The sequence below is a fragment of the Grus americana genome, chromosome 13, assembly GCF_028858705.1.
Source record: "Grus americana isolate bGruAme1 chromosome 13, bGruAme1.mat, whole genome shotgun sequence".
Classification (NCBI taxonomy): domain Eukaryota; kingdom Metazoa; phylum Chordata; class Aves; order Gruiformes; family Gruidae; genus Grus; species Grus americana.
This window is the reverse complement of record NC_072864.1, coordinates 214,178-241,473: the sequence shown is the minus strand read 5'-3', so window position 1 is coordinate 241,473 and position 27,296 is coordinate 214,178. Positions and strand designations below refer to the sequence as shown.

Here is a 27,296-nt window from a genome sequence, read left to right as displayed (position 1 = left end):
CAGCTAGGAAACAACTAGCATGTACTATATTGGAACTCTAGCTTGCAATAACTAACTGTTGCCCAGTTACCTTAATTTTACATGCCATTTAAATCCATGGTTTTAGTTGTTTTCCTTTTTTTTTTTTTTAATAGTTCTAAGTTGCTCATTCTGAAATTTCCCAACCAAGCAATTCATCAGAGGCTTTTTGAAGGATTTAAAAAAAGTATTTTGCTCTCTTAGGATAGAAAAAGTATTTTATTATGTGTGGATAGGAGGGATGCAGCAGTGTCCTAGTTTTGGCTGGAAGAGAGTTAATTTTCTTCCTAGCAGCTAGTATAGTGCTGTGTTTTTGATTTAGCATGAGAATAATGTTGATAACGCACGGATGTTTTTAGTTATTGCCAAGCAGTCAAGGACTTTTCAGCTTCTCATACTGGCCTTCCAATGAGAAGATGTGGTGCGACCAAGAAGCTGGGAGAGGACACAGCCAAGACAGCTGACCCAAGTTGGCCAAAGGGATATTCCATACCATACGATGTCATGTTCCATATATAACTGGGGGTGGGCCAGGAGGCAGCACAGGCATCAGCTTCAGGTGGTAGGCAGTTGTGCTGTGCATCACTTATTTTGCGTATTTTGTTGTTATTTTCCTTTTCTGTCCTGTTAAACTGTCTTTATCTCAACACATGAGTTTTACCTTTTCTTTTCAATTCTCTCTCCCATCCCACTCTGGTGGCGGGGAGAGTGAGCGAACAGCTGTGTGGTTGTTTTAGTTGCCTGCTGGGTTAAACCACAACAGGCAGGAAATGGATTGAATTAAACTACCTTTTATTTGAAAATCTTTGAAACCTTCATGCTTCTGACTGACTTGTATGAGTGCTAGGGAGTTGTACTTTTATTTTGAGGATGTCTAATGTCTATTTTGTTGCACCGGTGAAAATAGTCTTCCAATTTGGCAAGCTAATATTTGCAAAAATGATTTGTATATGCTCCTTTGAGACTTGCACTTCATCTGAAATCTCCAGAGACTGTGTACAATAGGTGTGTCTCAATGCGTTGTTCCTAATGCTCTGCAGGGTTTTCATGTTCTGTTTGTCGTGGTCCTATGGTCTTGACTTGCTGCTGAAAGATTACAGTTCTACCACTATCACTTGTACTGTTAGCTGAAGAGCAGAGGTCTGCATTAAGTGTTTAAAGACTCCATCTAACTAAAGGTTTCCCCATACGCATGTACATACGATGCTGTGGGAAAGATCTTTTCAGTGTAGGAACATTACAAGATGCATTAAAAGAACGTGACTGCTACATTCAAAGGCCTTATTTATTGCGTGTTCAAATACTGTTCTGGAGATGGATTTCTTAACTTCCCCTCGACCATTTCTGTGATGCTTGTTAGTGCAGCATCTGAATGCATAGTAAGCATTAATTTATTCATATCACAGTGATATGAGGAAGTGTTATAAATTCGCATGGAGAGGCAAGACAAGACTAAGGATTAATGTGTCCAATCATCTTGATCCTACACATGTCAGCATTTTGGGGCAGAGTTTCCTTATGCAGAAAGAACATCTCTTCCATGTTCAAAATTACATGTTTTGTGTCTCGTAAATTCAAACTTTCTAGGTATGAATATGGGGAACTGCGATATGAGAGGTCTGCATGGTTTGACTGAAGAGACTTAGTGTTATGTATGAATTCTGTAGGAGACCGGATTTATAATCCAGACCTATAGAGCTGCATTCAGCTGTCTTACTGTGAGGCCACCTTTACCCACTGTATGAGCATCTCTTTCTGCTTTTCTGCAGCAAACAAGTCCCCTGCTAACTCTGTATGCTTCCTAGCCTGTGTGTTCTGTGGTGTCATGCAAGCTAGTTAGTGCAGCATCTGAATGCACATCTTTTTCTGATATGGCAGTGCTTAAAATGTGTGGCACTCCGTTTTGGGAGGATGGTGACCCAGACAAAATCTGTAGCAGACTGTCATGGCAATTTTTTTACAAGTTGATCTGGCATTGTCTATTATCAGAACGGCTTAGTTATATTCACAGTCTAGCATAGATGAGAGAACACTGTAGAGATGTTTGCATAGTCTGATCTCCCAGAAAGTCAAAAGTCTGCTTTGGTGAGCATAAACTAAGTAGTTCAACTGTTGAACATAATTCTGAAGTTCAGCTTTTGTTTGGGAGCCATTTTCCTCATGAGGGATACTCAGAAGACTAAATTGCTCTCTAGGTCAGATGGCTCCATCAGTAGTCCATCTGGTGAAGTGAAACTACTTGCAGTTCATGTAGAATACACTTTTCTTACACGCTCTTCATACCAGTGCCACCAGACAGTCATGTGACAGTGTTGTTTTAGAAAGGATTGTTCTGTTTGGTGTGTAATAAAGGGACAGTGTCAACTTGTTTTATTTATTTTTTAAAGAAGATGTTCTGAAATATCCACACAGCTAGGATTGCTCTTCCATCTGATTTTTCTGCTGACTTCCATGCCTCTAAGAAGAAAGTGTGCACGGCACAAGTTTGCAGGATTTTTGAAGCATGGCTATCTGAAACACTTGTATGAAATCTTGTGCAGGTTATTAAGCAGCATTGCTTTTTGTAAAGGATTTCTGTCCCAAGTTGTTATGATTTTGTCTTTGGAGCCTGACTTTTCTGGAGAGAGGCAGATGATGTGAATATGAGCGCGTGCCTTGCAGAGTGCCATTTCTGCCTGTTGTCAGGTGGGGAGTCATGTGTTCACCTGACAGCTAGCTCAAAGCATAGCAATTCCTGTTTCTAATGTTTTGGAAAAGCAGATGTGAGGTAGAATTAATTCCTCTAGTTTTCAAGTTTACTTTTAACCATGCCACTAAAGCAGTCTGCATTTTCTTGATTCTTCTACTTGTATAAATGTATGGTGAGAAAGGAAAAAAAACCCTAATGCTAAAGTATGAGACCCTTATGAAGCCTTTAGGCACAGTACAAGGTTTACAGATCTCTTTCTCCTCCTAGAGGATGCCAGCCCCCATCAGACTGCGGGAGTTGATCCGGACCATCCGGACAGCAAGAACCCAGGCAGAAGAGCGTGAGATGATCCAAAAGGAATGTGCTGCTATCCGGTCATCCTTCCGAGAGGAAGATAACACATACCGATGCAGAAATGTGGCAAAGCTGCTGTATATGCACATGCTGGGATACCCTGCACATTTTGGACAGGTAGGTCAGAGTTCAGTGCTTGCTGTGCTATATGCATGTGGCAGTCTGCTCTGTGTGTTTTGGGCACATTGACGTGTTCAAAGCATTCCTAGCTGCACTGTTGCTGTCTGCTCTTTGGGATGTTTTGAGGTCTGTCTTCATGTATGTTCTGAACCTACATTAGTTAATTTTGACTTTGTTAGTGAGATCTGCTGTTTGGAGACTTACGTATTTTGGTATGAAACTTAAGGTTAGTCTGGTTTTGCCAGACTATCTCCTCCTCACCATCCATGTTTCTGCAGAGCCATAGATCTTAAACCACAGTACATGTGGATATTTCCAGATGGGTTCAAAATCAAAACAGCACTTTGGAATTCTGTGTCTGATGGAAAATACCAGATGCTTCAAAGGAGGTTCTATACCCTTTTCCTTCTAAAGCAATCTGTTCTAGGCAGATAAGAGCTGGTCTGTTCCTAGCAATAAGAAATTAGTGTTCCTTATCCCCATCTTAGTGAGGTGACTTGGAAAATACTGGTATGAGCTTATTTTTGATGCCTTATTTTTCATAGAATCATAGAATGGTTTTGGTTGGAAGGGACCTCAAAGATGATCTAGTTCCAACCCCCCTGCCATGGGCAGGGACACCCTCCACTAGAACAGGTTGCCCAAAGTCTCATCCAACCTGGCCTTAAACACTTCCAGGGATGAGGCCTCCAAAGCCTCTCTGGGCAACCTGTTCCAGTGCCTCACCACTCTTAACAGTAAAGAATTTCTAACTTCTAATCTAAATCTACCCTCTTTTAGCTTAAACCCATTACCCCTTGTCTTATCACTACACTCTCTGATAAACAGTCCCTCCTCATCTTTCCTGTAGGCCCTCTTTAGGTACTGGAAGGCTGCAATTAGGTCTCACCAAAGCCGCCTTTTCTCCAGGCTGAACAACCTCAACTCTCTCAGCCTGTCCTCATAGGAGAGGTGCTCCAGCCCTCTGATTGCCTTCATGGCCCTCCTCTGGACTCGCTCCAACATCTCCATGTCTCTCCTGTACTGGGACCCCCAGAGCTGGATGCAGTACTCTGGGTGGGGTCTCACAAGAGCAGAGTAGAGGGGCAGGATCACCTCCCTTGACCTGCTGGTCACGCCTCTTTTGATGCAGCCCAGGACACAGTTGGCTTTCTGGGCTGCAAGCGCACACTGCCAGCTCATGTTGAGCTTTTCATCAACCAGCACCCACAAGTCCTTCTCCTCAGGGCTGCTTTCAGTCCATTCCTCGCCCAGCCTGTAGTTGTGCTTGGGATTGCGCCGACCCACGTGCAGGACGTCGCACTTGGCCTTGCTGAACTTCATGCAGTTCGCGTGGGCCCACCTCTCCAGCCTGTCAAGGTCCCTCTGGATAACATCCCTTCCCTCAAGCGTGTTGACCACACCACACAGCTTGGTGTCGCTTTTTGACACAAGTACATTGTGGAAAAGGGGAACAGGAAGATGGGAGTTCTTGATCTACGAGATGTTCTTCAAGTTGAGCTTTGCTTAATCTTTGGGTATAGTCTGTTTTGCTTAGAAGTCAGTAAGTGTCCTGTTAGTAGTAATCTAACCTAGGCCTTCCATAAAGCTAAATAAATAAAATTCTATTGTTGTATCCCTTAAAGTAGCTTCATGTCTCGGAAGTCTATCCATTTATGATTGGATTTACTAGTCCTGACATGTCTCACTGAAACAGTAAACTCAAAACATTGAAATCAAATTCTAAATAGTCTTAGTGTTAGGGAGCGAGTCTGGCCTGTGCTATTGCATATAAAGTGCATCATCTTACTTCTGCATCATTGGATCCTTCTCACAGGATAATGAGTTGTTGCATAAAAGCAGGTGAATTTGTGTATTATCCTGTTCTTAACACTTCACGTAGTCAGGCTCTCTCGTCCAAGAGAGAAAGTTGATGTCACAAAAATTAAGGCTAAGTATCTAAGAGCTACACAAAGAATGAAAAGTACTACAGATAAGTGTTATCTAGAATTTCTACATTTGACCTATGTTAGGAACATGTTTAAACTTTATTTGGATTATTTTATTTTATTACTCAAGTATTTAATCCCGTTAAAGGTTAGACCAGTTATCTAATAATTTTTCAGTTTCTGCTTTGGTCAGTAATAGTAAATTACCTCCTCACTCTCAGTGGAAGAAGGATAAAACAGATTATTCAATATCTATTATTGCTGGGGTTGCTACATCTCAGAAGCATCTATGCTGACTATTTTGGGAACAGAGTACTTCATTCGATAGTCTTTCTCATGTAGTTTATCAGCTGCACTTTCAGGAAGGTATAGGGCCTAAGGCTGAGAAGGCATTTTAACAAGTATTCTCCAAGTGTGTAAGTTGCAGACCTTTGCATGTCCTCAGTGCTTATGACTGGAAGGAATCTTTCAAAGTGATAATGTTGTGTAGGTGGAGTATAGTTTGCACGAGCTGGGAACCTGTTGAAGGCACATGCTGTTCCAGCAGTGTCTATCTTGTAGATAGACAGTCCAGGATTGTACATAGGAAGTTTCTGAGAGTGACAGGGTAAACACATAGGAAATATGTTTTGGTGAAAAACAGAAGAGACTCACAGGCTATGTTAGTCAGTCTCTCTTAAAGATGTAAGCAGACATCTGACTTCAACTAGCAGCGTGGATGAGGTAACAAGTAATAAAAGAGAACTTAGAGAAGGTGTCAGAAGGAGTGAATGGTTGATCTACTTCTTTCCAAGCTAGAGATCCTCAACTTTGACCCAGGATATCTTGTACATAAATAAGAGCATGAGCACCATATTTAGCCGGTGCATGTTGAGATGCACTGGATGGCAAGCTGTCTCTTGAGCATGTGCAAAGGCCATTTGTACAAGTTTAGAAGGTATCAGGCAGCCTGGACAAATGGTCACGTAACTTTATTGTTGTCAGAATTTCCACTTGCAAAAAAAATCCAGTTGAAAGAGTGGCTATGTCCGTAAAAACTTGGGTAAGTTGTAGTCTGGCTATATGCCTGTATCGTATCGGGCTTTACGAATGTATCTGTTACAGTACTGATGTGGCAGATTTTAATTGTTCCGTTGAATGAAATGGATACAATGGTATCAAGATTTCTTCTGCTAATTAGACCTACTAAGAGCTTCAGCTGATCATGTTTCTCAGTATTGCAGTGCCTGAAGCTAGTTTGCATGTATTTGTATACAAGTGAAACGAGCTCATCAGCCTTTCACAGAGTACATTTCAGTAATATCTTTCAAATTCAAAAGTACTAGAAATGTGTCTTACAGTATCTGTTGCAGTCATTGGTTTCCTTCTGCTTTTTCTTAGTCGTTTGTCTTCTGCCCTTGTTGGCTCTTATGCTGTAGCTTAGATGTCACCAATTCTACATTGCATTTTTGCAAAGGATTGTATAAGAAAGTATCTTGTAAACTTGGAGAACAGAGTTGGTTCAGAGGTGCATTATTCTCTCACAGAAAGCACTGGAAAGATAAGAGGTCGATATCTAGCATTCTGTATCTTATCCCTGGTTGATCTTGCCCATTTGTGCAAGTTCAGTTATCCTTGTGTTTCTTTGTTCTAGATTTTCAGCCCTTTTAAACCTAGCAAACTGAACTCACTTTCTTTCAAGCTTTTTCTTATCAGTTTGTCACCCTGCGCTGGCTGGGTGTTTGTATGTGACAACTTCTTTCACAGTTGTGTGCTCTGATGCCATGCAGTTGTGAGAATTTGTCAGTGGCTAGGCCATAGCATTTACTTTCTCTGGCACTTCAACTTTAATTTTCTTATCAGTATCCTGTACAACTTTACTCTCCTGATGTGTGTGTGTGCTTCTTGCATCTCGCCTGTGTCTGTTGCCCTGTTCAAGCTTCCCAATAGCAAGGAACCATGATAAACTTCACGATGCCCTGTATTTTTGCCTGTGCATGCCCCCTTTACTTCCTTTGAAATGGATCTGTTGCAAGCTTTGTCTGACCCCTCCTTACATCCATTGTGTACGCTTACTTGCTTCCCCAGCTAATTTGTAATACAGGCTTACGGGATGCGTTTGTGAGGGATAGGTCTTACCTGTTTTGAGAAGCCATTTCTGCTACTTCCTGCTTGGAAGGTAAATACTGATTATACTTGATTAGTTATCTGTTAGAGAGAGATATTTTAGTGCATAGTAATGTGAGAATATCTCTGTGGTTGATGTCTTTTTTTTTTTTTTTCCTTCTTTTTTTGTCAGTAAGAAAGTGTTAAGTTTAAAAATGGGTTAGCAATTCTTAATCAGCTGAGCACAAGTGGCAGCTATGCATGTTATCTTAGAGATCTCCTTTATGCTATTGAACACAGTTGACATTTCTATATGGTGGTGGAAGGGAAGCTTGTAGCAGCTACAATGCATGTGATTTTAGTCTAACTTCAGGTGTTCCGATAGTGATTACAGAGCAGCACAAACACTTAACTATCTCTGACTGTGTCTAAGGTTTACTTAATTAGCAAGTTAGTTATAGATCATAATAAACAAAAACTGGTTTTGACACAGAGCATTGATCCTCTCTCTGGTAGGTAGATAGACCCATTTAAGCCTGGTTCAGAAGTTTCTGGTGCATATCAAACATGACACACGGTCTAGATTTCCAGATCTTTACTATTTTGTTTTTAACGATGCATCTCTTGTCTCTATAAATATGTTATCTTTTACTTTTGTGATCTGACATAAACCCACATATCTGGTGTATCTGAGGTCATGGAAGGCCAACAGTGTCTGGCTGCTTCAAGATGCAGGAGCTGCTGATGACTTTCTGCTGGCTTGCTGGGAGCTTTAGGCAGGTCATGTAACCTTTCTTTGTTTTCCACATCACCAAAATGGGAATAAAATGTACTTTGAAAAATGCATTCTGAGACACCTAAATGAGTAAACATCAAAATTCAAACTGTTTCTCCTCTAGCTAAGAAGTAGTTTAAGCTAATTCTGTCTTTTTTTTTTTCCTTCTTTTTTTCCTTTTTTTTTTTCCAGTTGGAGTGCCTCAAGCTCATTGCCTCTCAGAAATTCACAGACAAGCGCATTGGGTATTTAGGTGCCATGTTGCTGCTGGATGAGAGACAGGATGTCCATCTTCTTATGACCAATTGCATCAAGAAGTAAGGGTACCACCTCTCTCTCCATCAACACATGCTTTGAGGTTTCAGGATGTGAAAGTACACTCCTGACAGTGATATTTTGAGTACTTTAGTTTTATTCCCTTCTATTAGAAAACTGTTATCTTCAATTTGTTGTATGCTGTTGACTGTACAAGGCTGTTCTAGTATTGTACTGTATTGGATGATCCTGTCTAGCTTCATTAGAGGGAAGAGAATATAAAATTGCATTGGTCCTGAAGAAGTGTATGTGACAACACTTCATGTAACTACTGTTACAGAATGGTAATACATGTTTCTGGAGGTCATGTTAAGATAAATAAAATCAGGAAGATGAAACAACCATGGTAAGCTGCTCAGCTAGTGCAGAAGACCTCCGATTGTTGTAAAGAACACTCTTCCGTTTCTGTGAATTAGTTATCTTTCAGCTCACAGTAGGAAAGAGCCAGGCGAACAGTAACGCAGCATCAATAAAGGTCCGTGCACCTTTTAAATATGATTGAATCGGGATGTTTTTATAACAGTTAAAACTTTGTAGGCTGGACTGACCATCATATGTCACAAAGTCATATATGTTGCTGCAGCCATGTTGTCCTGCGTTTGATTACTTGACTTCTGCTGACAAGCTCTGAAGAGTTGTCTGGCTTCAAGGAGCAAGGCTGTGTATCCTGCTTTCTTTTTAAGGTTGGCCTGACAGTCCTGATAAATGGTTTTCCCTGGAAGCAGGGCAGCAACTTGGGATGTGCTGTCTACTTGGTATCTTGCTGAAATTAGACAAGAGGGGATGGGAAATAATTTTTTTTAAACTTTTTTTTTTTCTCAGCAAAATGCTGCTAAACTGGGACTGGTTTACATTATAATTTAGTAGATGATGATTGGTGCATTTCCAATAACACTCCTTTTCAAGATGGATGGAAACAGGAGTGGAACAACTGGGTTCTAGTTGATTTATCCATATGCCTGCTTGGTTGTGTGTGATGTGTCTGTTGTTGTTATTTACTTTTAGAACATAAGCCTCCCAGATATTAGCAAATAAAGTATTGATCTTCAGTTAGGCCGTGGCCTCAAAGTGCTTGGAAAGAAACTTGACAAAACTGCGGGCCTGAGGATCTGCAAACTTCAGACCTAGTGTCCAGGAGAGAAGAGACATTTGGCCAAAGAATTTTCATTGAAATGTCATACCTGTGAGGCTCTTCCATTAGAATTAGGCTGCTAGGTTAACACCTCTTCTGATTGTTTATCAAATGAATTTGTGTGGTAAGGTTGTAGTGAATTTGAACTGGAAATGGGTCAGACTGAAGCTGAACAAAATTGGTGGACAGCTTCCTACCACCTCAGTGGGTTGTTTATTGCTTTCTCCTTTGGCTTCTGTATCTGCCACTTTGTCTTGCTTTTATCTAGACATTAAGGTATTTGATTTATGGCATTATCTTTCATTATTTTATAGCAAGACCTAGATTTTTGATACAAAGATGCAATCACGCTTGTGAAGCACATACTTGCTCTACACACAGGTGTATATATAGCTGCCAAAAATATGTTAAAGGAAGGAAACAAAAAACCAACCCATTTAGTGGCATGTGCTATCTGTTCCTTCATCTGCATGTTGCCATAGCTGCTTGATGTTACAACCAGAATACTGTCTCTTGCTTTTCTGCACGTTGTGCGCATTTGGTTACATACCACTCGTTTCCCCTGCTCTCCCATCGTGCAATCCCCATCTCCCGATGCCTCCCAAACTAGGAATAATATTTTTTGCTTTTGTCAACATTGAATCCTGGGTACTGTGACGACATGAGTACCATATAGTCTGATGGAAAAGTAGCGTAGAAATCAGTTTTAAAGGCTGTTGGGATTGCCATGTGGAAGCTATGTTGTCTTGTACTTAGTGTGGCATTGGTAGCTGGCCTCACGAATAGCATCTGCTGTTAGGTGGTTTAACTTCTTATTGACCACTTTCAACAACTTCCTTATGCATATGAATAGTTAGGATTGCTAAACAAAATTCCTGTGTGGATTATTTTTAAGGTGTGAGGGTGGTGGGGTTTGTGGTTTTTACTCAGGATAGAGGATATTTTTACATAGATTTTTATATAGTTTGGTTTGTAAATGCAGAAGCTAAAGCCTATCCTATAAGATGTTTAAACTGGGACAGCCCACAGAGTCACTGCGGGACTGTACTTCATGTTAGGTTCTTTTCTGCATGCAAGCTCCAGAATACAAGATTTTGGCTTTACTTTAGAACTTTCAGTGGAATTCCATGTGGTCTTCCCTCTTCTCAGTTCAATCCCTAAACATCCACCTGATAGTTTTAACCAAGTATTTTATATTTATAATTCTAAGGATTCTAAGTAGTAGTAGCAAACCCTGTGGTACATGCACTCAAAGCTGCTATTGCTCCTAATGCATGCTCCAAATAGTTGAGAGTCTGGAGAGTTCTTCTGGTCCACGTGCGCAGCTGGTTAGATGACTGTAGATATAGATGCCTTTTCTTGTGTGTTCAGGTTCTCTGTGTGCATGCTGATTGGCTTTTTTTTTTGTTCTCCTTTACAGTGACCTTAATCACAGCACGCAATATGTGCAGGGGCTGGCACTCTGCACTCTTGGCTGCATGGGCTCCTCAGAAATGTGCAGAGACCTTGCAGGAGAGGTGGAAAAGCTCCTCAAAACTTCCAACTCCTATCTTAGGAAGAAGGTACTTCAGGGAACTTTGGAATACTTTGTTATGGATTAAAACTCAAGATTGATCGGGTATTTTGCTAATATCTGGAATACTAGATGGCTTGGATCACACTGGCTGAGTATTTTCCCAGTGTGCAAGACAGGTCAAAACTCCCTCTCTATAGCAGGAACGCTTGTAAGCCTCTAAAAGACAAGCCTCCAACAGGTGAGGCAGTTGTTTCTGTTTTGATACTCTCTACCTTAAGGTTTAGTGATGGTAATGTGAACACCTGCCTGTTCAGACATTAACCCCAAGCTTCTAGTCATCAGTTTTATTTCTGTATCTTCTCAGATAAGTCCAGAGAAACTTTGATCATTAACAGTGCAGGCTGATATCTGATGATTTGAACCTATTTGATCTCTTCTGTTGATGATGATGATAGTAGTAGTGAGATGGAAAGGTTAAGGGCTTGAAAGGGGCAAATGATTATAAATTGTCTCGTTTCCGTAGCAGGTGTGCCATAGCATCTGCAATGTGTAATCACCCTTGTTCTTTTAAATTTATTTCATTGTTAAGTCTTGGAGAGTGCGAGGAGCAGTGAGATTTTGGAAGAGACGCATTGTTGCTACTTTGTCTAGTGCTGGATCTAGAGAGAGGTTGGAGAGAAAGCAATGCTAAGAGGTATTGCTGTATTCTGGGAAGAGGCCCTCAGTCCACTTGATTCTGAAGCAGCTGCAAAGAATAGTGTCTCCTATTGCTTCTGTACCCTAGAACTAGGAAAATTCTTTTGCAGTATACTTTTGTTTTTCAGAGGACCCATCACCTGCAGGAGGAAGTTGTTTTGTGGGCAAGGACACGATATTAAAGGGAAAGAAAATGAGCCATAAATTTGACATGAATTTCTTTACTTCCAATGCATTACAACCTCCCTAGCAACAGGAAGACAGACTGAAGTAGCCTTATTAAAGGCAGACCTGCTTTGTAGTTAATATCACTTCTGAAGTGAATAATGTAAAAATGAACCACTGCTAGTTAGGAGTATTAGTTTGTAGCTCTGTGCTTTTTTTGTTTCCCTTTTTTTCTTTCTTCCCTCCTCACTTGTGGTAGTTTTATCGAACTCTTCTCCGTGATGCTGTTTAGTATGCCTTGTAGTAGACAGATGGAAAAACGTACCATAAACTTTCCAGGCCTTTGTATATCATGAAATTTGTGATAGTACCCACTGTGCTAGATGTTCTTAGTGCATACTGTAATGACAACAATACGTGTTTTAACAGAGCTGTTTTTTCCTATACAGGCAGCATTGTGCGCTGTTCATGTCATTAGAAAGGTGCCTGAACTCATGGAGATGTTCCTGCCAGCCACCAAAAACTTGCTGAATGAGAAGAACCATGGTAATATCCAAGACTCTATTTAGCAACACTGTGCCATTCTTTAGGGGATGGTGCACTTGCTACCTAAGCCTTTTGTTTGGAAGGAACTTTTGAGGTGTATTTGCATGATTTGTTTCTTCCCATTTTTATGCAATGAAAGCAAATGTTGTTCAGAAGGAAGGGATGTGTACAACTGTGCTAGTCAGCAGGACTTTTACATGGCATAGGTGACAAAAGGAACTCTTTCACTGTTTCTGATGCACTTCAGAGTGGGTGGAACGGGAAAGTTTGTGACTTTTATCCAATACACTGCCTAAAGAGACTCTAAAATGCACTTTTTGGGGGGAGTGGGCATGTCGTGTCTTCTGTTAGCATAGTGCTATGGGATTCTCTGACATCATCTTAACAGACATTCCCAAGACTGAGATGCCTACGTCACTGTCAGGAAAGAGTCTTTCTTCAGTGCTGTCTTTTTGTTAGAACTACATCGTAAAACAGATTCTCACTTTAATGGTACTTTGCAAGGTGTTTCTGGTTTAATGCATTTTCTTGCACAAGTCCTTCTAGAAGATTATTTAAAGAGAAATACTAATATTAACACCTTGACCAATTTGTATCAAGCCTAGTGCTCGCTTCCCAAAGTCTTGTTCCTGGGGTACATCTGCAGTGAGCATGTGACTTAAGAAAATAGGTGCGTGTGCTAGGACCTCCACAGTAGATGTTTGCAGTGATGAAAACCCATTACAAGCAAAAGTTCAGTCTCAAGACAAGGTAGTTGTAAGTGCAGCAGTACTAACAGGCCACAGTAGCTTCCTGAGAAGCTCTTGTTTCCTTTTATTTTTTTTGCTGCATGTGTTGTAAATATTTGAGGTGCAGGACAGTTTGCATGTGGAATGAGGTTTGTGTGTGCAGCTAATTTACCTTGATTTAAAACATGATGATCAGAACATTTAGACCAGGCACTGCTTCAAATAGGCAATGGTCTCTAAGACTCCATAAGTAAGTGATGCCTATGTGATCCAGCTTGGTAGCACGAGATCCTCTGTCTTTGTGTTATGCAACCCTGAAAAGCTGAGAGCTGTTCTCTTTCCTCTTTGAAGATGGGAATACTCCTCTTCAAGCCTTGATCAAGCAGAGAATTGAGTCTAGGTTCACCTGAATGCAGGAACCAGATCATCCTTTCTGCTTTCCTCATCCTTAAAAATCAGTATCTCCTTTCCAGCAGTCTTAGCCATGGGCTTTGTGTTGTGGTTTCTCTGAAGTAGAATATATATGAAACCCTTTTAGCAGCCTCTTGGGACATCTCAGTGATAAGTAAGCAGCGTCAGTGTTATAAAGCTTGCGTCACAGCTTTCTTAGATATTTATGTACTTCAAAAGAGATTTTGAATAGAATCTGCAGTAGGTCAGAAAGCTGTATAGCTTGTGGAATATAAATGTCATAATCTCTGTAGAAAACATTGCTTATTAAGCAGGCTTCTAGTCTCAGAAAAAGTCAGGAGCTCTCCAGTACAGACTTAACAGCTACAGAAAATGAGTAACTGAAAAAGTTAGCATATGAGAAGGATTGCTGTGTTACAGCTGACTGTGGATGTAAAATAGTTCTGTGCTTTATAAGGTTATATCTCAGTAACAAGTTATCTAACACTGACATCTAGTTAAATGGTTTGTAACTGACATGCCTTTTCTAACTGTTTGTGGAGACACTTTGACTGGGATTTGTTCAAGCAGGGCATGCAGCAGCTGACTGCCAGTGCACAGACGCTGACTTCACCGAGCAGTCTACTATAGTCTTTCTCTAGACTGAGTTCTGAGACTTTCCGAAGAAGGTGCAATTCAGGTCACATCAGGTTGGCTAGGGTACCCAAATCAGAAGAGAAAATAAGGAAGCGTGGGGAATCCAACACCTACAATGCAATTAACACACATTCACCTTCTAGAGTCTTCTATTGGTATAGAATCATAGAATGGTTTGGGTTGGAAGGGACCTTAAAGGTCATCTAGTCCAGCTATGTCTGTTACCATCTATCTGACTGTATATTTAGTATGCAGGTTTTTGCAGACAAAGTCCAATTTCTCTCCTCCTTTGGCCTTTGTGGCAGCTTTAGGACATGAGCACGTTGATACCTGCTTTCCCTTGGGCATGGCTGCAAGTGCAAATATATTTTGGGGTAGATACGTCGGATTCAAGAGGAATATTTTTTAATGATTTCCTGTTGTTTTCGTATGATCTTTGTCTGGAGCCAATGGAATTGTTAAATGCAGACATGCTTTTTTCTTGTTCGTCCCTCACCTTTAGGTGTTCTTCATACATCAGTTGTCCTCCTCACAGAGATGTGTGAGAGAAGCCCAGACATGCTTGCACACTTTAGAAAGGTAAGTATAAACTGATAATATTGCAGAGTTAATATTCATGGTTTTAATTGTGGTAGATTGGGGGTGGTTTTTTTTGTTTGCGTGTATGCATCCTCTTAGTCTCCCTAGTGAAAGCAGTGTGCCTGTCTTTTTATTAAAATCCTTAAAACTATTTGGGTGAAGAATTTAATGATGCTGTCTGTTTGTTATCAAATTTAAAACAAACCAAAACCAAACAACCCCCAAAACCCCAAAACAAAAAAAAACAATGCCCACACCGTTAAATTTGGGAATTTTGTGTGTATCTAGCCCTAATCCCCTACAATAAGTGGGTAAGTTACAAAACATCAGTCTTACAACTGTGCAGTGTGAAACTCATCCTAAAGTTAAACTGTCCTCTTTTACGTTCCTTTAGTTTTTTTCCACTCTTTGTAGCTAATTGCATAGTGACATTTGAATCACGAATCTATTAAACATAAAGAGGCAAAGATGGAAAACTGAGGCTTATACAAACACCTAAATGCCTTAACCACAGCCACACAATTTTATAAACTCAGGTCAAAAATACCAATGGAAGGTCTAGTTCTGTAGATTCCTCATCTCTAGCGCGTGCTATGTGACATCATTTTCCATTTTAACATATGTCTTTGAGAGTCAAGTTGCTCTTCCCCCTCTGGTTAGGAATGTTTGATTCTCCCCCCCGCCCCCTCCCCAGCACAAACTTCCTTATGCTGTTTGCTCTAATTTGCTGTGCAGTATTATTGCCATATGAAAGACTACCAATAAAAGGGCATCTGAAAACTTCATTGATTATGTCATTCTGAGTTCTTTGTCAAAGAAGGAAAAATTGAACAAAGCTGGTAGAGCAGAACTGGCCGCTTGCTCCTCTGAAAGTCTTAAAGGTTCTTATTTACTTGCATGCCCAGTTTGCTGTTCTTCCATGGCTTGTCTATATCATGAGGGGTTTCAAACAGTACATCCTTTGATGCATCTTAGCATTTTGGCGTGCATCTTCCCTTGCCCTGTTTGTATATGTCAAAGCAGGAATGAAAGTGGCACTACGGTCATTTTGAAGGTAGCCATCTCTGCTATTATTTGCGCAGTTAAGATGATAGTCGTGGGAAGAGAGAGATGAGCTGAGTCCACAAAATTTAGGTAGTAGATACATTCTTTCCTAGCTATCTCTTGTAGTTGTTTATGCTGTGAATGGTATAACATTGATCCGTCCCTAATGGCTGCTTCGTCTGTTTTGTCCCTTTTGTCTGGAATCCTGCTGTGTGTTAGAATGAAAAGGTAAGAATTATTCTTCTAGACGGTGCATGCTTGCATTGAATCTGTAGATGTTTGTCTCTTGTGAGGCAGTGCCTCTTAGTGCCGCATTTGTGATTGATGCCATATGCTTAGATCAATTGTACTTGTCTAATGCTTTTTGTGTGCTGATCTGGTCTTGTCACTAAACTTTTATACCCATGGCAGCCCTGAATCTCAGTTGTGGCCTTCTCCAAACATGAGCCTGCTTTACTCAAGCTCTGTGTCGTTTGAGCAATACTTCAGGGAATTTTTTTGTCCCTAAAGTCCAGGGCAAACTGTAGCCCTGGACTTTCTTCTTACCACAAACTGGACTTTGTGTTTTGCCTGAATCATGGGGCAACTTTGGGTGATTCCCAAAAAGGGAGCAAGGAGAGACAGTCACATAGCCACCAGTAAGCGGGCTTACTGTGCTGCAAATAGCTACTGAGTACAACTGCATTGCTGGTATTTTTCGTGGGTATAATTTGACTACAGAAGATTGGAGTGGGTTGGCCCTCAACCGATCTCCATGGCTGTAGTGTTTCCCTTTGTTTGTCCTGTCCTCAGTCCTGATAACTCTTGCATGTTAGAAGGCAAAGAAAATGTTAATCAGGGTTCCAGGAATGCTCCAGCAGGTCACTCCACTTGTCTGTTAATCTGTCTTGAGGGAAGATGATGCAGTATCCTTTGGTTTCCTCTTTAAGTCAGGTAACAGGAAATTCATGGTTCCTTTTGTTTGTGTGTTTTATGAAATGCATGTTTTCAGAGGAGTATGTAATTCTTGAAGAGTCAAGGTAGGAATAAAAAGAGATGATGGCTAAAGTAAACTCAGCTGGTTTTCTTCTTGCACTGTACCACAAATGTACAGGATTTTAGTCCAAAAAACCATTGTCCATTTAGTATGTCTACATGCAGCTATTGTGCTCTATAAGTCACATTGTGCTTTTGGAACCTTCTGTTACTATCTGTCCTGAATCTGAAGCACCATCTTGATTTGATGTTGTCAGAAGTGGCAACTCTACTACAAGCAATCTCTGACCTGGTAAAAATTTAGTGTGAATGCCATCCCTGACTCATAGTAGGCATACATGAATGCAGGAGCAGCCCACCTCAAGGACAGGAAAATTTAAGTGTTAAGGGTGACTCACTGGGAAGGGTTTTGTAGAGAACATTTTGATAAACTGTAATTGTCATGCATGGAGTTAAGAGAAAGAATGATGCTGTCCTGGTGCTAGCCATGCGTCAGGAATGAAAAATGCACTTAGTGCAGCCACTGTAACGCCTCTGTCTAGCTTGTCACCTCATCTCCAGCCAGTGTCTGGATTATTTTAATAATACCAGCACTGAGAGGGATAGAAGAAACTTTCTATGGAAGGAATAAAGCTTGTAGAGATCTACATCTCTCTATCATCCACCAGGAGTGATTTTTCTCTTACAGTCCAATGAAAATTAGTCCAGTTTCTGTCTTTCAACCTTAAGATTTTTTTCATAGGATGTGTTGGAAGTGAGCTTCCATTTCATCCTTGAGACTAATTTGTTACTCGTAACTGCTATAAAGGTTTTTGGAGATAAATAGTAAGTTTGTTATAGGTTGTCTGCTTTAATGATTGGCTTATTTGCCACATTCTGCCCTAAATTGATTACTTGCTTGGCATGTGTGAGATGCTGCAGAGCAATTCTGTAGCAGTTCCTCAGAGTTGCCCTGACAGATGAAGCGCATCACTAGAGATGCCTAAGATGGAGGGAGTTGAACCAAACTTTTGCAAATAGCTAATATTTCTTCAAAGCTGTGTACAAGTCTTGAAAGATAACTTTTTCCTATGGGTAGATGTCTACCGGGAGACCAGTGCCATCAACATCTGAGTAATCTGCACTGTTTCCTAAAGTTTTTTAGTCCCCATGGTTGGAAAGAAACTTTAAAATATAAACAGCATGAGTTGATACGACTTTGTGCTCCTGAATCTAGCATAATAGCAGTGCTTCCTTAAGTTTCTCTGCTATTATGCAGAATCCTTCTAACAGCAATGAAGTGAAGAACTTGGTCAATTTAGTGTTGCTGCTCTTGCTGAGAAGTTTGGGATGAAGAGGAGGAGAATAGACTCCGGAGCTACTCGCAGGGAAGTAGTTGTCTAACAGTAGAGCCCTGGGGGAAGGCCGGAGGGAAGTCTGTTCTCTGCCCTATTTGGAAACTCTTGGAGAGGAAGCAGATCACAAAGCTTTTCTTTCTAGAAGCTGAGTTGGATGGAGTGTCAAACTTGAAGGAATTCTTAATCATAGCAGTACAGTACTTGAAAAGATCAAAACTCTTGGCTATGCCTGATGCTTCCATGGAGGTGTATGCTAAAAATGAGTTAGGAGCTAATGTAAAGCCCACAAGCGAAGTCCTGGAATTATACCATTGTAATAGTTCCAGCACATCCGCTTTTCATGAAGAGAGGAATTTAAGTTGGTATTTCCTCTCGGGTCTCAACTGCCAAGCTCTGGTAGATTTAGTATTTTAAAGATACAACATGGTGCTCAGGTCCCAGCTTAACCGTTTCTAGTTGTGCCCTAGTTAAGCTGTGGGTATTCATATAACATCAGCTCTAGGTGTGCAGGTTGAACTATGTGGAAGAATCCATAAACTGACTTTCTTTCAAATACAAGATTTATTCTTGCACCTGTACTTCAAAGCTGCCAGGGGGAAGGAATAACACCCTAACAGGACAACTCTCTTCTTCACAGCTTGTTCCCCAATTAGTTCGTATTCTGAAGAACCTTATCATGTCTGGATATTCACCAGAGCATGATGTGTCTGGGATCAGTGACCCCTTTTTGCAGGTAAGAAGTGATGCAAACAGTGATCGATAGCTTTAATTCTAGTATTGTGCTTTGAGACTTAGGTATGGTGAGGTGGTTACCTCAGGACATCTGTGATTTTAAGATTTAAGTCTTTGTTAGAGCTGATTGTGCAAATGGTCTTCATCTACCTTAGTGAAAGACACCTGCCTTAGTTTAAACAGCTGTTGTAATGCCTTACTGTATTATGTGAAGTTATGACAAAAAGGAGAAGCAGCAACACATGTTGGTCTTGCAAGGCTGTGCCTACTGGGTGATGGGTGTACTCTTAACAGTTCTGGCTAGTGTGAAGAAAATGAGCACAGCGTAAGCCTGCTCTTGTTGGTAAAGATCTTATTAAGGATAAGTGTTTTGCTTAGAAAGGGAAATCAGCAGCTTGTTTTGCTGCTTTGCCACTCCTCAAGAAGTGTACTGTCATTTCATGGTCCCCATGTAAAACACTGCTATCCAATGAGATTTTCTTTGCTTTATTTTGTCAAATAGGTACGAATCCTGCGGTTACTAAGAATTTTAGGGCGAAATGATGATGATTCTAGTGAAGCAATGAATGATATACTTGCACAGGTGAGGTCTGCAAGGTTGATGAGCAGCTTAAACTTTCTCTTTTGGTTTCTTAATAATTTAGATTCAGCAGCACTGGTGAGGATATAACTGCTTGCTATGCTGGGTTGAATTTTGCTGCAAGAGACATATGTTCATAGGTGTGATGCTTGTTTGCTAGGGATTGGTTAGTTTCACTGCCTGTTCTGCACACCAGCACAAAGAGGATCTGTTTTGAATGTGTTGGAATTGCTTATTTTGTTTCTTTTCTCCAGGTTGCCACTAATACAGAAACAAGTAAAAACGTGGGAAATGCCATTCTCTATGAAACTGTGCTGACTATTATGGACATAAAATCTGAGAGTGGACTGAGAGTAAGTTGCCCTTGCTGTGGCACTTTTTTTTTTTTTTTAATTCTAGGCTTCTATTAGAGCAGTTTGAGTAGAGTACATAAAACAAAGTTGTTTCACCCAAACATAGCTCCACAGTTGGCTCTGGCCTCTTCAGAAAGTGGTGTTTGTGTGTTTTTTTAAAATAACAAAAATAAAAAAGTAAAGCTTCCTGCAGACTGTGTTCCCTTTGGTGCAGGAGAGACCTCATGCTGTGTTTGTCTTAGCTTTTCCTCTGCTTAGTCAGCTTCTAGAGTTCTTTGTTATGCTTTTGGCCAAGAACTGCAATGGTAGCCTTGACACGTTGCCTTTAAAATCATCTTGAAACAATGAAGATGACCAGCAGCCTTTTTTGATCACTGACCTTCCCTAACTCTTTCTGCAGGTGTTAGCCATTAACATCCTAGGCCGTTTCTTATTAAACAACGACAAAAATATTAGGTAAGTTGTATGAAGTGTGTTTTGGCAACGCCCAATTTAAAATGTGTGAGAAGCAATTACACAAAGATTATGCTGAAGTAGAGCTTTCCAGGAGACCGTATTGGGAAGTACCGTTGTCGGGGGTTGTATGACTGTCTAGCTTTCTGCTTTCTTGGTGCAGGCTGGATGACTGACATGAGCCCAGGAATTGGGACAGGTACTTGTCTGGGCAGCAGGATATTGTTAGGCATGTTACAGTTTAGTATGGTAACTCACCTTTGAAGATAGGCCAGGCAGTCTCCTGGAAGATTTCCATTCATTACTGAGTGCAAGAGAACCCTGTTTTGTTGCAAAATAAGATTAAATTGGGGGGTGGGGTGTGTGAGTGTCTGTGGATAGAAATTAAATGTCTACTGTCAACTATTTATTACCGTATATCCTTATCCCAGGTATGTAGCTTTGACATCATTGCTGAAAACTGTACAGACAGACCATAATGCAGTACAGCGGCATAGAAGCACGATTGTGGACTGCCTGAAGGATCTGGATGTCTCCATTAAAAGGTAATTTAAATCTCAGTGAAATAAACTCTCAAGGTTGACAGCCTATGGAAAGTGAACAGGCCATAGGGGAAAATGACAATAATCTGTCAGTGAGACTAGTGCTAATGCAAAGTATGGTTCATACTTCAAAGAAGGTAATGAAGATGTCCAGCCACCTTCTTTGGGAAGCTGCTTTTACGTTTTATGCATCTTGGATTGGAAAAAAAGATTTTTCTGTTTGCCTAAATTTTTCCAAAATGGAATCTTGATGGAGATCAGATTGTGTGCTCACAGCAAGATGGAAAGCCTCCGTGAAGTATGATCCTAGTGAAAGCTACTCTGACATGCTCCGTATTGCTTTTCTTTCCCAGACAAACAGGCAGTGCCACGTTGTCTTGAAGCACTGTTAAGCCATTCAAATAACGTATTCTGGATTAGATTTGATTAGGCAGTGGTAGAATTCAGACTTACTTGATTGTTCAAATAGTTTGAACAAACCACATCCTGTTATGCATTCTTGGTGTTCATTTGTCATTTAAATAGCAGTATGTTGCTACTTCTCTGGGCAATGGGAGAGCTTGCAACCTTACTTCTCGTTATAGGAAGACTTTTTTTTCTGATACTCAGTCTAAACTTCCTCTCTTTCTTCTCATTACTTCAGTGATGTTCGTTTTACTCATGATAGTAACTTCCTTCGGTTTCTGCCAGATGCTCATAGATACTCTGCGATCATTTGATCTCACTTTTGCCTAACCTATATGGAATACTGCTTTTAATCTTCTAAATTGAATCTTTTAGCCTGTCGATTGCTTGCTCTTCCTCTCAGAACTCTTTCTCATTGTTATTCTTTCTATAACTGATAGTCTGAGCTTGGTGCGGCCTATGACGTGTCAGTGATGGGGACAGTTGCATCCCTGTTGCATTTTGTGGAATCTGTCTGCTGCAGGCCAAAACTTCATTGAGCTCTTGTCACTTTCAAAATTGCTGAACTTTTTTTTTTCCATCTTGTCAAACTAATTAAATACACCATAGATACTTGTTCTCTGATAGGCATTCTTCAAATTTATGCCCATCTTTGAATCAGATTTAGATTTTTACCAGTACTACTTAGCCTAATATGTACAGAATAGGAAAGAAATTGGATCTGTCTCACTTCTGAAACTTAGTTTTAACTGTTATGCAATGGGTATCACGTAATCTATTTTTTACGGTTGCAATCTATCCCAAAACACAAATTTATCTCTTATATGTTCAGCAAGTAAGTCTGCTGTTGCTGTTTGGTGCCAGAACCAGCATGAGGCTAGGTTGTAGAATAACAAAGCCTCATCTAGATTTTGGATAGAAGGCAACAAAAGCATTTTATTGGTGCCTGCTAGGAGAACGTAGGTGTGCTACAAACAACAGAGCTTTGTGTCTGAGTGCTGTTGGAGGATGAAGCCTTTGAGTGATCCATCAGCAGAGCATGATGTTGCCATGCTGACACTCGTGCTGCTGACAATGCACTATATTCATTGAAGCAATATATCAACTAGATGTCAGAGTCCCCAGGTAGCAATTCAAGAGCTGGGACTTGAGGGAAAGACACGATACCTGGTTTTGGTTATCTGAAGCATGGCCTGTTCTCATCATCTTTTAACCATTGCACTGCATCTTTGGCCCATGTATTATAATTCAGAATGGATGTGCCATTTAATTTAAGTGGTTTTGTCTGTCTGCTTAATGTGATCAAACTACATAATGAAGAACTTTGTGACAGAAATGAGCCGCGTAATATGATTGAAGGTAAGCAATATGTGTTGAGAGAAATGCCTGGTATTAAGATTGCAGAGTACCTCTGCGCACCTGCGGTATTGATATATCTGCTATAATGTGACTGAGAAGTTAAACATAATCGTGAAAAACTTGTAACCCAGTAGGGTTAGGTGTAAGGAGTTAGGAACTAATTGGAGGGATGAAAACAATTCTAATAATGGTATAGGTCTTCAACCAGCCACAAATCTAGATGATAAAAGGTAATAATTTAGTTATTTATTTCCACCCTAATTCTGAACACCTCTATGTTTTCTAGGTCCCTGAGTATTGTTCGTTGGGTAAAAAGCAAAATAACACATTTAACAGTTCACAATTCTGTAGAAATCCTTCTTATTACAATAATAACTAGAGAGATGTTGAGAAGCAGTGCTGTCTAGATGATTTCAGATTCTTGAGAACAAATAGCTTGTGCCCAATACCATTGGATTGGGTAATGTGCCTGGCCTAAGTTGTTGATGTTTCATGAACATTGTGAAAATACTAAGCGATGAGGGGAAAAAAAACAAAACGTATCCATGTAGTGGTAGGTTGGAAAGCTTGACACTGGATCAAGACAGAATCAATGGGACTGCTCATGTGTTTGTTGCTAGTAAATATATGAAAGGATGACAGCATAACTCATGCATCCCAACATTATGATTTTAATGAAAATTGCTGGAGTTGAACACACATTGAAGTCTGATCTATTTGAAGAAAGTATATATTACAAAATAGACTTTAGGTCTTTTGGCATAATTTTGGACATAATCTGTTGCACAACAAGCAGTACAAAATCACTGTACACATGAAGTAGTTCGGCAACTATCCACATGATTTCAAAAGATAACTGAAATGGAGGAGAAAGTTTTTACTGTGCTATGAGGGTCTTTCTTGTCTTCTACTAGAGTATATCTCAGTGACAGAGAATAAAGTTCCTAACAATATGAAGAGGACACAACTTGGAGTTTTGCATTCTGGATTACACCAAATGCTCAGTTTTAAAGAACAGTCAGTGTCGTTCGGTGAGGCTGTTTTAATGCATTGCTATAATGCATTTTAACATAATAAATTGCTAAGATTGTCCAGAAATCAGTCACGCTTGAAGATAGTAGTATTCATTCAAAACATGTTGGAAGAATGGGAGAGCTGTGCTAGATTCAGCTACAGAAGTTTCAAGTAGAAGGGCTAAGGACTAGCCTCTGCCCTCTAGGTGTATATAACCAGGAATAGCAAAGAGCCGGTACTCTGTCTAGTTGTGGTGTCAACTTAGGAGGGGACGAGTGGGTTCTGAAAAGAGCACCAAGGTAATTTTGGATTCTAGAAATCTTATGTAGCCTATCTGACAGGATACAATAAAGCTTATCAGTTAATATTTTAAATCTCTACTGTTTTGAATTTCTAATATATGGAGATTGAAACGGGTCTCTTCTGGATCCCTGAAGCTGGAGAAAGCATGTTGTAGCGTGGATTACTTATTGCGGTTGTGTGTCAGAAATGACCAGCATGTGATTAAAAATACTTGGACAGTCAGACCTAAATGCTGATGGAGTCTGTTTGCTGAAAGATATTTCTAGCCTTTATGACATCTGGATAGGTGTTTCTAGAACACCTCACACCTCCACTCCCCCTTAGGTTTTTTTGGGGGTGGGTATTGTCTGCCCATGAACAGGAAAATACTGGTACATTTAATGTGGAAGGCTGTTCTCACAGGATTAATAAATACTGCTCTCTTCTTAATTAAAAGTTAAGTGCATTTGAGTAGATGGAATTGGGGTTGTTTGGTTTTTTACTTCACTAGCCGAAGCTACTTTATTGGTTTTCTGTCTCTTGCCCTAGGCGTGCAATGGAACTGAGTTTTGCTCTTGTTAATGGGAACAACGTCCGTGGAATGATGAAGGAGTTGCTGTATTTCCTAGATTCCTGTGAACCAGAATTCAAGGCAGACTGTGCATCTGGAATATTTCTTGCAGCTGAAAAGTATGGAGTCAATTTACTTGCTATTAAGTTTTTTACATCCTTGGAATTATGAGCATTTTGTGTGGTGTTCCTCACCCCCCCAAGAGAGAATATGTTGATCATGTCTTCTCCGTTTGCTGATCTCTGTCTGGTTTGTCAGTTTTAACCCACTCTGAGGAACAGGACACACTAGTGTGTCCCATATGGATATTCCTCATATCACTAAACCAGTCTAGTACATTGATTTCTGCTGCACTTTGGAACAGGTATTGTGCTGACATTCTGGCCCTGCCTCCCCTCCACACACACATACAGATTCTCTTTGGTTAGTTGTACAAGTGAGATGATCTCATTATTGTTGAGCCATTGTAATCAGCTGCCTGGCTTTCAAGTATTGTATATGCAAGATATGGCTGTACTGTATTATACAGACTTGTATATCCATTCAGCTTTCCAATGTCAGCATCAATACAAAAAAGTCAAAGAATGTGAAGTGTCTGATGTTTTGTTTTGTGAGGATTTTTTTGTGTGTGTGTTTTGTTGGTGTCCCCTGCTTAGGAAACAGTGGGCCAGGAAGTAACTGAATGGGGAGGTTCTGATGATGATGGGTTTCTTGCTGGTGTTGAAGGCTAACAGTTATTGCTCTAACTTGTTTTCTTAATTTTGTCAGATATGCTCCTTCCAAACGCTGGCACATAGACACAATTATGAGAGTCTTAACGACGGTAAGTGTGTGGTTTTTAATTCTGTAGGAAGTTACTCATCATCAAGTTGGAGATGGCTATTGGGTCAGGCTCAGAGGGTTATAGTAAATGGGGTTACGTCAGGCTGGCGGCCAGTCACCAGTGGAGTTCCCAAGGCTCAGTTTTAGGGCTAGCACTCTTTAGTGTTTTCATAAATGATACAGACACAGGAGTCAAATGTACATTGAGTAAGTTTGCCAATGATACTAAACTAGGAGGAGCTTTTGACTCCCCTGAGGGTAGAGAGGCCTTACAGAGATCTGGATAGACTGGGGAGCTGGGCAATCACCAACTGTATGAAATTTAACAAGAGCCAGTGCCAGATTCTCCACCTGGGCCAGGGTAATCCTGGTTATACGTACAAACTGGGAGATGAGAGGCTGGAGAGCAGCCACGCAGAAAGAGATCTGGGGGTTTGGGTCGATGACAAGTTGAATGTGAGTCAATAGTGTGCCCTGGCAGCCAACAGGGCGAACTGTGTCCTGGGGTGCATCAAGCACAGCATCGCTGGCCAGTCAAGGGAGGTGATCGTCCCACTCTACACTGGTGCGGCCCCACCTCAAGTGCTGAGTGCAGGTTTGGGTGCCTCAGTATAGGAAGGACATCAAACTATTAGAGTGTGCCCAGAGGAGGGCAACCAGGATGGTGAAAGGCCTCAAGGGCAAGACTTAGAAGGAGCAGCTGAGGTCACTTGGCTTTTTCACCCTGGAGAAGAGAAGGCTGAGGGCTGACCTCATGGTAGTCTACACCTCCCTCAAGGAGGGGGCAGCAGAGGGGGAGGTGCTGATCTCCTCTCTCTGACCAGCGACAGGACATGAGGAGATGGAATGAAGCTACGCCAGAGGAAGTTCAAGTTGGACATTAGGAAAAGGTTCTTCAGTGACAGGATGGTTGGTCACTGGAAGAAGCTCCCCAGGGAAGTGGTCACAGCACCAAGCCTGGCAGAGTTCAAGGAGCATCTGGATGACGCTCTTAGTCATATGGTTTAGTTTTAGATGTTCCTGTGAGGAGCGTGGAGTTGGACTTGATGATCTTTATGGGTCCCTTCCAACTCAAGATATTCTATGATTCTGTAAAGGCTGGCAGATAACAAATGCTGCAGTACTCAGAGGAAGTGTACTTATATGGTAGTGACCCAAGGCAACCAGTCAGAAATACATAAACTCAGTAAATGTGACTCAGTGGTATTTTAGAAGAAATATATAATTTCAGAAATACACAAGAATACAGCGTATAGCAGAGTTATTCTACTGCAGTAATCATGTTAGCTTCTAAGGACAGCTCTTGTGTTGTCTGTGATTCTAATATATGATGCTTTTGGGGAGAGTGAACACAGCCTTAAGTGACTTGTAAAGAGAAAGGGAGTGAAACAATTTCTTGGAATTATTCCGAATTTATCAAAGCTTTTTTTAATGAAACTCTATCAACAGCTTTCTAGTTCCTCTTCTTTGGGTTTAATTATTACTCTTTACCTACATGAATTTCTATAAACATCATAGCTGAGGTGGAACTGGAGTAGTGTTTTGGCAAACAAGAGGGAAGAGATCTTGATAACTGGGGTAGGTAGTGTGCTCCCTGAGGCAAAGGAGTGGGAAGAGATCTATTTTATCAGTATGAGTGTTCAAATTTGAGAAGTTCAAGCAGTGAGTCTGACTTGTGTGCTATTTTGCCACCCTGAAACAAAAAGTAGATTCCTCTGAACTGAGAATTGATTTCCATTAGAAGGTTGACTGTGAGAATTGCTCTCAGATTACTTTCTTCAATAAAGTAACTTTCTTCTCTTGGCTGCTAGAGAAACCATTTGTAAAGCTGTATTCATGAGACTACCTACTGCCAACTCTTAACAGATAAACATCCTTTTCAGTTTAGCAGACTTAGGAGAACTAACACAGAAAGATGGCATCAGCCATCTTTGGCTAGGTGGATTATCACTTAGTTGACCTAATTGGACTCACTTAATTTCCTTCTTTTTGCATGCTCTGCTCTCAGTGTCAGAGGAATGCCTTAAACAGAACAGGTTTTGAACAGTATATGTCTTCCCTTAAGTGCCAAAGCTGTGCGATTGTATATTACTCCACGTACTTTCCTGGCCTTAAAGTCAACTTTTCCCTCTGA

General features: G+C 40.7%; 1 protein-coding gene and 1 non-coding gene across 3 annotated transcripts in view; both read left to right on the top strand.

Annotated features, from left to right (window-relative positions):
* Positions 1-27,296, top strand: part of AP1G1 (adaptor related protein complex 1 subunit gamma 1) — a 52,871-nt gene that overhangs the window by 11,802 nt on the left and 13,773 nt on the right. For both annotated transcript variants that reach the window (XM_054840150.1, XM_054840149.1), the window contains exons 2-13: positions 2,975-3,178; positions 8,162-8,286; positions 10,837-10,978; positions 12,243-12,339; positions 14,617-14,693; positions 18,687-18,782; positions 19,284-19,364; positions 19,616-19,714; positions 20,115-20,170; positions 20,599-20,712; positions 24,319-24,459; positions 25,109-25,163. In XM_054840150.1, coding sequence (XP_054696125.1) covers positions 2,978-3,178; positions 8,162-8,286; positions 10,837-10,978; positions 12,243-12,339; positions 14,617-14,693; positions 18,687-18,782; positions 19,284-19,364; positions 19,616-19,714; positions 20,115-20,170; positions 20,599-20,712; positions 24,319-24,459; positions 25,109-25,163 — 1,284 coding nt within the window. In that variant the 5' untranslated portion in view covers positions 2,975-2,977. The remainder of the gene's footprint in view (positions 1-2,974; positions 3,179-8,161; positions 8,287-10,836; positions 10,979-12,242; positions 12,340-14,616; positions 14,694-18,686; positions 18,783-19,283; positions 19,365-19,615; positions 19,715-20,114; positions 20,171-20,598; positions 20,713-24,318; positions 24,460-25,108; positions 25,164-27,296) is intronic.
* On the top strand, positions 22,109-22,195 carry LOC129212515 (small nucleolar RNA SNORD71). Its single transcript, XR_008579196.1, has one exon. It is a non-coding gene; the product is annotated as a small nucleolar RNA SNORD71 (small nucleolar RNA).